Raw genomic sequence first — 11,688 nt, 5'->3', positions numbered from 1 at the left:
GGGCAATCTGGAGGCTGTGGAAGCCTCTGTTGGCTCAGGCCTTACTCTGTTTACATCATCATTACCTCAGTTTATCATTTTCCTGCAAAGGGGCAGTTCACAATGAGACCTTACCTCAACTTCATTTCGGAAAAAAAGAAAATAATGGACTGTGACTAAAATCTTAATAAAAACCACACTGGAGCTCAGTAAGGAAAGATAACTCTTGAATCCATCAGCAATGTCTACCAATATTGGAACATTTTTGCTTTTCCTTGGAGGATTCTTGCTGCCTGCCCCGACTGGTCTTCTACCAAGTCCTACAATTATGATTCAGAGTAAATAATTATTCTTGGGTTGAATTCAAGAAAAAAATAATTTTGGTCACTGTTTTCCCTGTGCTTTGCATTTCTCCCGCTGTGACATTATTCTCTGTGCCCTTGTGTTTGGAAAATGTCAGTTTGTCTCACAGCCTGTGCTCTGGGTGAGTGACTGCTCCTGTGGATTATGGGAGATGACCTTGGACTCAGGATTTTCATGTATGTAGTCTTAGAGTTTCAATGTGGGGAGCAGTGATCTTGAAGGGAGACTTGCTGGTGGTGGTGGGTATGAAGAGTGAGTCCAGGTTCAAGGCTAGGAACCTGGGTCGGATACAGTATGAGTGTCCAGGTTCAAATCACAGTGAATTGTTTTAGTTAATAGATCTATTTGGTTTATTATACAAATGTGCCATAGATTATATCCCTGCTCCCAAACAGCCAACAGGTTTCCGTTGTGAAGAAAAAAAGTTTACAATGTTAAAGGAAAAGGTGGTTCCGGTGATCTGGGTGCCTTTTAATCCAGGTGAACAGCATGTAAATTGAAAATTTGTTTTAACCTACCTTCCCCTAGGGTTCTCTTCTCAGATATTCTTACCTGAGTAGCGATTTCCTAGGTGGATTGGAGGGAATTTGAGAGTCAGCATTCTTAGATGGCAATTGTTCTTATGACTTCTGTCTATCCCATTCCTCAGGGTAAAAGTGGATATAAAAATTCCCTTACGGAAGCATTGCTACCAACTTTAAGTCATCAGTAGCACTGACAAAATAAAATAATCAAAGATCCAGTCATCATTAAAGTGGATTATTTTAATGACTTAAATAAATGTACATAGTTGATGTAGGTGAGAGAGATCATAAGCAGCTTGGTGACGTTTGTAGTGGCTTGGCTTACTGCGGGAGACAGTCTCAAAGAGTGCCACCTCTTGATCTGCAGACTGATGGCACACAACTCAGTCCTCAAAGACATGCACATTGTTATGGAGACCAAGCAAAAACCAAAGCTAAGAATCGTAGCTGCATGTTTGGGAAATACACATTGAGTTCCACAGACAAGGATTATGACTAATTATGAACCTACTCCAGTTGGCCATTTTAAATGACGACACTGTGAATACTGTGGTGTGATGGTCAAGTGGTCCATCATCAACACAAATGCCAATGGAAATCACTTTATTAAACTTTTGGGAGAGGCCGTTTAAATAACAATATCAAAACTTGGTTTCCCAGTGGGATTTTGGTCTTCGAATCAGAAGATGAGCAAGCAGATCTGCCGCCTGCAGCCCAGGCTGGCTGGACCTAGCACTGGAGCTCCTCATCCGGGGTCTGCCGCGAGCCTCCTGAAGCATTCTGGGAACTGGCGTGTGCTGTGGAGTTCAGGACCTCCTCGAAACTGCCTCCACTGTGGTTTGTCCCGCCTACTTTCGTCTGAAATGGGCAGGTAGATTAAAATCCAGTTAGTTTTTCATTGTCATTTTTATATCCTTTTTTTTTTCTTAGAATGCCAAAGTTTAATTGCTTTTCAGTTCAGAGATAACTATTTTTCCTCAAAGGCACTTGAAGCAAGAGAAGTTTCCTTTACAGTCCAGAATGTCATTCAGTTCTAGGATGGGATTCCAACTTGAATTTCATCTACATGTAAAATTCTAATCCCAGCAGGAATATACTGAGATCTATAGATGCGCATCATCTGTCTCTGTTCATCTAGAGAATTGATTGAATCAAATTGAAAATGGATCTTCGATTAATTCTTTCAGTTTTAACAAATGTATAAATATCCTTGTATGATGTATACTTGGGTTTTCTATTTGTGACATAACAATTTGAGACATAACTAGTGGACAGTCCTAATTATTGAAAAGGTCTCTCTTTTTGTGCATGTGGTTGTGGACACATGTTTGTATGCAGGTGTGCATGTACATATGTGTGTATGTATGTAGAGGCCACTGGGTAACCTCAGGAACCCCCCACCTTTTCTTTAGACAGCTTGGCCTGGAACTATCCAAGTAGGCCAGGCTGGCTGCCTAGCAAGCCCCAGGGATTCCCCCCATCGCCACCTTCCCAGAGTTAGGAGTGTAAGTGTGTATCACTACTCCTGAATTTTCAACAGGGGTTTTTGAAGTTGAACTTTGGTCATAACACCTGCAGGACAAGAAGCACTTACCTCTCCAGACTACCCCTGCCCCCACCATTGTGGGGTTTGGGTTCTTGTTTTGTTTTATCCTAAGCACTAGGGATTTCATACCTTTCTAGGCTAATTCCTGAGAATATTTATGATGAGTCTCTTTGGTGTCCTTGTTTACTGACTCACTAGAAACAAAGAGGTCAGCCTACATTTTAAATATGTCCTTAAGTACTTTGAGTGATGAGTCATTAACAGCTCTTCAGATCAGTGTTTTATATTCCAAAATATTTACCCTGAACACTCACTGTGGGCTTTCCTTAACCACCCACAATATGTAAAAGCACCAGGGAAAAGGGGAGTAGAGAATAGAATATGTTGTTGCTATTGCTGGACTAATGTCTGTACCCACTGTCACCAAAGTAATGTAGACATGCACACTGGGACAGTGTCCATGCTGCTTGGCCCACCCTTTAAACCCTAACTGGATAGGGCTAGAGAGATGGCTTAGTGGTTAGGAGCACTGTTGCTCTTGCAAAGGAGCCAACTTTGAATCCCAGCACCTATATGACAGCTTGCAACCGTCACACTTCAGTTCCGAGGGATCTGAAGCCCTCTTCTGACCAACATGAGCACCAGGCATACGTGTAGTACACAGAAATACACATATGTAAAACACACAGATAAAAGAAAATAAATCTAAAAGGAAATTTATAAGAAATGTAGCCAGGATTTAAAAGCTGTTAATTCCTTAATAGCTCCATAATTCAACTATCATAAAAAATTCTTTTGCATTTTAAATTCAGTTATTAAATTGACCTTTCTACGTTGTTTATACAAGAAATTAAATTATTTATTTCTACATTGCTTAGGCCAGGAATTTATTTGATTGTTTGTTTGTTTGTTTTCCCCCAGAGTCTTCCTATGTATCCCAGACTAGCCTATAAAACTACATATATAGGCCAAGCTGACCTCGAACTCCTAATTCCTGCTGCCTTAGCTGGTATTGCAGGCGTGTGCTACCATGCCTAACCAGGAGAACAATTGCTGCGAAAGGCCAAAGAGTAAATATTTCATCCTTCAAAACCATATCATCTGTGGCACTGACACTTAATGAGCTATGGCGGAAAGCAGCCACAAATAGTGCTGCCCAGGCAAACGGGTGTGGGATGAATAGTTACACACAGGAATCTGAATCTCAGGCAACTGACGTTGCATACATCACAAAATAATATTTTGATATTTTCAAGCAAGTAAACATGCACAACCATTTTTAGCTTACATTTAATGCAAAAATAGGTGACCAGCTGCCTCAGGGGCCTTACTTTACGGACCTCTTCACAAACTGTCAAGCCCCAAACCTGTGTGTGATCTTAACACTGGGAATGGAAGGAAGCTGAGTAGACAGCGATGCTCTCAGCTGTGTGATTTCCACTGTGCCGTTTCTTTCCTCCGAGAAACACGCAGGATTGATTCAGCGTAGTCTAATGTGTGAAGAGTTTCAGTTCCTTTGGGATTTTAAAAATTCAAATTCTCATGGGGTGAGACTAAAGCACATACCTCCAGTCCCAGCAGAAGGAAGTGGCTCTCTGAGTTAGAGGCCAGGCTGGTCCATATAGTGAGTCCAGGACAGCCAGGGCCACCTAGTAAGACCCTCTCTTGAAAAACAAAAGCCTAAACAAACAAAAGCCATTCTAGCTCTCTCCGGCTTCTGTCTAATGACAGAACTCACACAGCATTATCAGGTGAGCTCTAGTTACCGCTGTTTCCTCTTGGACTTTTCCTGCTGTAGTTTCCTGTTTTCTCAAATCAAAACAGTAAGATAAAGAAGGGCTTTGTAGGAAAGGAAGAGGGATGTGGAGATTTCCTAACCCTGCGTGTTTAGTGTCTGGCCACGGCACACAATATTTTTACACCTAGGAATTTATCACTTTGTCCCTAGAATGAGAATCATTCTTTACAGACAATTCCATTTGAACTGCACAGCCGCACTCCTAATCTCTCCGGATGATTGTCTAGGAGAACACAAAGCATGAAAAAGCAACACACAATCAGCATGTCAGGTTCTGAAGGTGGATTCAGACTGTGCTGTAGTCATTAGAGAGTAGGTGCACTAAACTGCAGTCTGTATGATATGGAGAAGGGTGAGCGGCAGGACACTGGCATTTATGATGAATCGGAACAAGGCTAAATACACAAGATGTGCTTTTGGTAGGTGCCAGCTGTGCGTCTGTCTGTTTTGGATGGAATATCAAGGATGCTGGTTAGCTGTGCAGGAAACATGAGACGAGGTATCCTCCAGTAATATATCGCCAGCATGTTGGCAGGACTAAATTCTATCTGATCATGATGAACTGGAAAGTCTTCCCTGGACTGTCACACTGTTCACTGAGCTGGATATAAGAGGAGGAAAACTGGCTTGGACAGTGCCCTGTGGTGTGTGTCAGATTGCTTGAGGGCATGGCATCACTTCACACAACATTTTTTTTCATAGACCATAAACGTGATCCTGCGTCCCTGTTAGGGGCTTAAAATCCAACCCAAAAGTAGAGCTTGTGCCTGGAAATGAAACATGAAGATAGCCATTCTTCCTTACTGAGCTAGTCCCTTGAGAGAAAACAGCCTCAAGGCCCATAAGTGGAGAAACTTAGGAGATTTAGAACCCATAAGCAAACTGCAGAAAGTAAGCTATAGAAAGGAGACTTTGGTAATCTATTATTTGGTCTGTGCAGCAAGGAGTAAAGAAGAAGTTTCGGTTGATGAAGTGGGAGGCTTCATGCAACATTTGATGATGAGCTGCTCTCCATTGCCTGGATGGGCAAAGTGAACTGGACCCGGACTGGGAGATAGCAGGGATGTGGGATGTGAGTTGTTACAGCAATGCCTGGAATCTGATGGGCTGTGCAGTCATGAGCCTGTCTAAAGGAGATTAGCTGCATGCCCTCTCCTCCCTGAGGAGAAAACAGTCTGAGGCTGCGACTGTGACATTACTTACATGGGAACCATGAGCTTACCCATTTTCTAAAAGCAAATGAAAATAGGTCGTTCTTTATTCGTCTTTGGCTTCTGCATAGCTCCTTCTTCTAAAGGAACCTAAAAAAGTACAACTTCTCCTACATCAGAACTCCTCCAACAAGAAACAGAACCTATAGTCGTGAGCTGATGTAAGGTTGAAATCCAAGTGTTGAGAAATTGACTTGGGATTTTTGAGCCCTTTATTTTGATACAAGATGTTCTAGCGACAGATATGGGCACAATATAGTATGTTACTATACAGGACAATTTAATGACTCTTACTAATCCTTAAACACACTCACATACACACACACAGAGAGAGAAAGAGAGGGAGGGAGGGAGGGAAGGGGGAGTAGGAGGGAGGGGAGGGGAGGGGAGGGGAGGGGAGGGAAGGGAAGGGAAGGGAAGGGAAGGGAAGGGAAGGGAAGGGAAGGGAAGGGAAGGGAAGAGAAGAGAAGAGAAGAGAAGAGAAGAGAAGAGAAGAGAAGAGAAGAGAAGAGAAGAGAAGAGAAGAGAAGAGAAGAGAAGATTAGAGAAAAGTTGGCAAGGAGTAAGAAGTCCATAGAGACATAGTAAACACTGAATGATGATTTCATTCTGGAGCCTTCAAAACCTGATCACAGGCCTTGAAAGTAACCTTGTGAAAGACCCTGCTTTAGGGAGAGATCCTTCAGGTCCAAACCATAGAAAGCACCAGGGGCCTGTTTCAGGCTAACTTACACTGTGGCAGATACTACCATGGAGTACGTGTGAGACTGAGGTCTGGAGGCAGCTGCATTATTACCATTTCCATCTATAGATCTTAGTAATAGTAAATATAGGAATAGGCTGCATACATGATAGTAATTATACCAAGAGATAAGGACATTATTATTTATGTGGCATCTTCCAAAAATAATTGATTTTCAATGAATTTTCCTATTTTACTTGTATGTCTTTAAAACCCAGACTAGTTCTGATTTTGACATTTTTCTCCCTCTCTGTAGACTAATATCTGTAGTTAGACAATTAATGAAACTTTAACACCTACCATGGAATGGGTATCATTTTAGTAATTTCCCAGGGATCAAATGCATTACTAGAAAACAACGCATTCTGTAACATTGTTTAATTTTCCCAAGGTGATGGCCATACTGGGTTGTGTCAGGGTATAAACTTAGTGAATAAGTCTGGGAGGCTGAAAGTAGTAGATAGCATCATGACACATGGCAAGCAATTTGATTTTGCTAATTAATGTTCAAACCAGAAGATCTGTGAGCTATTATAGAAACTTCATTCAATTTCTATCCATAATCCTCTTACATACAATCCTTTTGCAATCCATAATCCTTCTACAATCCTCTTTTGGGGAGGAGGCTGTTATGAAATTAAGAGATGAATGGAAAGTCAATTCACTTTCATGAACAACTTATACCTGTGTGGTTTATAATTAAGGCTAAGGGTGCAGAAATACTCTTCAGTGCTGATTCTATCCATAGGTTTCTATAGGAGGAAAGGCCTGTCTTCATGCATGGCTACCTTCTTAGCCTGGTAGAATGATGACAGCCCTACCTTGCCTTCGGCACTAATGATGGTTAATGACTAAGCTGTCCTCATGAAATGGACCCACTCACACACAATTCACTTCATCTGTACCTTGAGGCTTGTGACAGTTGTCTCAACCCTCTCCTCAAATGATTTGAAAGTAGGAGAATTCCTAAAATAAAAAAAGAGAGGTCAGCTCCAAAGACCTTGTGTCTTAGCAACCATGTTGTTCGGTTTTCAGTTCTTGTTTGCAAATTAGCACTTCTGCACCAGTGCTGGCTGGCAGCTTGCCACTGATACCAACTCTGTTTTAAAACACGTTTTATTTCTGCTCAGGTAGGTCCAGACACAGAGACACAGAATATGTCTAAGGAAAATGGTCAGCACATCCTCCATTACTCGTTTTCACTGAGTTGATGGACTGATGGGTAATTTAACATTTAGTTCATTGTTTTCTATCACAACAGCTTCCTTCCTCAGTTTCTCTGTTTGTTTGTAGCTCCTCAGTTTCTCTATTTGTTTGTAGTGGAAGATCCATTTAAAGGTCACGCATGAGTATTCCTATTTGGAAATTTAAGGTTATGTATTTTAGCACATTGGAGACAAAACAGACAAGAAATAGCTGAAGGAGAAAAAATAATTCCTGATTTTTATCTTTCTGTGCCTTAAAAAAATAATGACGTTGACAAGTTCCGGAAAGTGGTAATTCTGGAAGTTGATGTTCTCATTATTTTACACAGGCTGCCCCCATTGGCTTCTTAATGTTTCTTTGTTAGCTATATGTGTTAGTTTTCCACCTTCTTAGGAGGTGGAGCCTTCTTACCTCATTGATGCTTTATTAATGACTCAAGCATTGTATTGTATTATCTGTCTACCAACCTTTAAGTCATTTGGTGCTTTCTTTGTTGGATTTGACCACAATTGATATTACTGCATTACAAATGATATGAATAAATTGAATTAAAGAAATAGAAGCTAAACTGAAAGATGTATCTTAAATCTGGCATGTCACATTTCAGCAACAATTGCCATTGTTTTCAAGTCAAATATTTCAATTAAGTTTTACCATAGTTGATAAACTACTTATTCTTCTTGAGTACAGAGGACAATAAAATAAGAGGAATGGCCTTCATCAGGGAGTGTGGCTATAAAATGTGGGTTTGGTTGTATGGTGCGGGATGGCCATGGCTCTAGGCAACTAATTTGTAAAATGTATTCTCCAGGTCTTTGCCTTTGTTGAGTATTGTTCCTGAGACTCTGACAGTCCCTGTGGCTAGAACTGTACTCTATTCACACTGCAGGGCACAGCTTTAGCCTTGCATGTGAACCAACCATTAGTCAAGTCCCTATGAGTAAGCCTTCGTAATACCTCTGTGTCTGGGTGAAATTACATTTGTATGACTCAAAATTATACAACGTGGCACTTCATTTTCTCTTCAGGCTTTATTTGGCTGAGCCTGCCCACATGAAATCCATCAGTTATGTTGACATACAATGGGTAGTCAGGTAAGATGGATGGTTTGTGGATATATGTTAGATTGACAAGCTTAATTTCCTTTCAAAGTTCACTACAGGAAGTTGATGAGATTGTCTTTAACCTATAGACCACAAAATGGATTTCTGGTTCACAGACTGAAATTTTGCTCATTTTTTCCAAGTCTTCTTTGGACACCCAGATTTAAACTTGGTCAGTCAAAGTGCTAAAAGTCTTGGGTTGCACTACTCAGTCTGGGTTTCTTATGAGGGTTGGTAACAATTCCTCTGAAGATGAACAAAGCAATCTTATGTCTACCAAATACAGAAAACCAAACGTGCTTAAATTTCCCAACCAACTAATTGAGCAAATATCCCCAGTGTAGAAGAGACTTCATCAGACAGAAAATAATAAACATACCTCTAATTAAATTATACTAGGATGCATGCTGGAGAGCAGGGAGAACTGTTTAATCAAATTTAATCTCATCATGTACAACTATAAACTTTTGGTACTGCAAATGACCCTAGGAGGAATTTGGTTCCAGTAATCTCATACTATTTAAAGTAACTGAGTTCTCTCTGCAATTACTCTAAATCATAATGTATACCAGGAAGCAGAAGAGAGCCATAGCTCTGACTGAAGTGTGGGACGGTTCCAGAGGTTCTATTTGCTCCTTTTCCCACACTAACAGCAGCCCAGGCTGCTGGAGCATCCCCAGGAGCACCATGGGAAGAGCAGCAAATCTGCTTCCAGCCTGTTATTTTCAACACCGTGCAACTAATATCAACAAAATGGCTGTGGCTGTAACATTGACCTTTGGCAGAACTGTGCTACAAGCAGCCTGCCTCTTCTCACTTCCATTACAAACATCCATACCTCCAGGGATTTTTTTTTTAATCATACTGTATCAGTAAGTCATGAAACCTTGAACATGGATGTTTTTGTCACCAGGAATCCATCCAGGATTGTAGTGGTCTGTCTTTGTTAAACTTTCAACAGAAAACTCATCTCAATATCTTAATGATATCTTCTCTCTTTTTTTCTCCCATTCTCTTTTTTCCCCTCCTAGGTCTGCATTTAATTATGCAAAGGTGTTTAGAATGTTCCAGGTCTTATGTTAGTGCTTCAAATACATTGCTTCACTTTGGCCTTATAGACCCATGCAAGGCAGCTCTTAGTTCTTTATAAAATGTAGCAAAGAAATGGAGATTGCGATAGGTGAAGTTCTTATCTCTGATCTCAGGAAGGGATTTAAGGTCTTGTGTCTGTCAAAAACTCAAGCCCACAGCAAGAGGCCACCTTCCCTCCTGAAGACAGTCAGAAAGAAAGCGTGAAGTATAGTATGACTTCAGCTAAATCTTTTCTTATAAAGTGATACGGGGAAGGAACTCATGCAAAATAAGAAATGCTTTCCATACAGTCTACATTAATAGGACGTGAATATTGGTACACATTACCTCATGGCAGGCATACTTATGGAATGGCGAATGGAGTACCTTCAGGACAAAGCACATTAAAGGGAGGGGGGAAAAGAAGATAGCACAGTTTAAGTTTGTGGGAAAACTCTGACTTGACAGTTCTAAAACAGCAATTTCAAATATCTGATGTACCCTGCCCACCCAACCAAGATGGCATTTGGTTTCTTTGGACATAAGCAACCACAATCAGCTTCCAAGAGCTTACGGAGGAATATGTGAGCCATGTTGAAGGCCCCTGCTCTTCTCAGGGGCCTTGCAAAAAATCTAGAAGGTGTGGTATCCCCGAGCCCATCCCTGGTCTCCACTTCCTTCTCATACAGGGGGAGAGTGAGAGCTGTACCCAGGAAGGAGGCCAGGCAGGCAGATGCTAATGTCCCATTGTATAGATACTGGCCAGATGAATGCAGATGGTTAAGAAAAGGCACCCTAGGAAGCACAGGCTAGGCTTACACTGTTCATCCACATACACCAGCTGGAAGAAGAGAGTTCTACATCCATTCTGGACTGTCAGGAACAACTGGCACAAATACAAACATGCCTGAGAATTTTAGGAGATTGATCCTCTTAATCCTAGAGCAGATAACTCACCATTCCCCCCTCACTGCCTGGTATTGTCTATTGAGTTTTGTCCAGAACTGGAGTGAGGCAGGTGGGAGGAAGCAAGCTGGGCTCCATTGTCCTGTATTAGGGCTTGCTCTTCTGACACATTTTATCATAGACCCTGAGTCACCGGCTACCTAGAAGAGTGTTTCACAACCTGTGAGTCGTGACCCCTACAGTTGAAGCAACCCTTTCACAGGGGTCACCTAAGCCCATTGGAAAATACAGATACTTACATTATGATTCATAACAGTAGCAAAATTACAGTTATGAAGCAGCAATGAAGATAATTTTATGGTGGGGGTTCACCATAAACTGTATTTAAAGGGTCATGAGGAAGATCTGGAAGCTTACAGGTTTTTAATCAAATCTGTCACACATTCCAGAAACTATCAACTAAAGCCATCAGGAAGGGCAACCTCTTACTGAAATATCAGAAAGGCAAAGTCATTCAGGCAGTAGTTGTAGCCTCCCAGAGACTATATATAGAAGTCGCATTTAAAACATCACTACAGGAAATCTAGTATTGCCAATCTGTTCATCTCATTAAGTACAATCTGAGGGGGCTGGAGAGGTGGCTCAGAGGTTAAGAGTACTGACTATTCTTCCAGAGGTCCTGAGTTCAATTCCCAGCAACCACATGGTGGCTCACAACCATCTGTAATGAGATCTGGTACCCTCTACTGGCCTATAAGATATATGTAGGCAGAATACTATATACATAATAAATAAATCTTTAAAAAAAATCAACTCCAGGCTACAGTTGGCATATACCTTTAAAAAAATACAATCTGAGGCAGGAGTGGATTAAGTTCATATTAAGATTCCAGAAAAAACAAAAAGGCTTAAGGTGAACTCCTCAGAGGAAGTCACTAACTTCTTAACGTAAGTATTTTCCAGTAGTTTTCTCCCTGCAACTTCAAAATATGGGAATTGAAGTCAAAGAAATTCAGAGAAAAGTGATAAAAGAGAATCGGTTCTCTGTTTCAAGTTCTGCAAGTTTTCTTTAACAAGCAAAAATTAAAATCAAACTAAAAACAAAACAAAAGTCCTATCAATTTCCACTTTTTTTTTTAACCTCTTCAAATTCTAAGAGCCCTGTAAGTGTTGGAAGAAATTTTCCTGACAGAAGAGATTTAGTTCTAGGAGACTGTTTAGCAAATCAAACTGGTGGGA

General features: G+C 40.9%; 1 protein-coding gene across 6 annotated transcripts in view; it reads right to left on the bottom strand.

Moving 5' to 3' along the window:
- Nucleotides 1–1,085: 1,085 nt before the first annotated feature.
- Nucleotides 1,086–11,688, bottom strand: part of Tpd52l1 (TPD52 like 1) — a 103,806-nt gene continuing 93,203 nt past the window's right edge. For 2 of the 6 annotated variants that reach the window (XM_075946396.1, XM_075946403.1), the window contains 3 exons: nt 9,892–9,930; nt 7,069–7,129; nt 1,086–1,724 (listed from right to left, as the gene is read on the bottom strand). In XM_075946396.1, coding sequence (XP_075802511.1) covers nt 1,596–1,724; nt 7,069–7,129; nt 9,892–9,930 — 229 coding nt within the window. In that variant the 3' untranslated portion in view covers nt 1,086–1,595. The remainder of the gene's footprint in view (nt 1,725–7,068; nt 7,130–9,891; nt 9,931–11,688) is intronic. The other 4 variants (XM_075946417.1, XM_075946427.1, XM_075946408.1 and 1 more) reach the window with 3 other exon arrangements.

This window comes from Microtus pennsylvanicus, chromosome 1, assembly GCF_037038515.1.
Source record: "Microtus pennsylvanicus isolate mMicPen1 chromosome 1, mMicPen1.hap1, whole genome shotgun sequence".
NCBI lineage: Eukaryota > Metazoa > Chordata > Mammalia > Rodentia > Cricetidae > Microtus > Microtus pennsylvanicus.
This window is presented reverse-complemented; position numbering and strand designations above follow the sequence as displayed.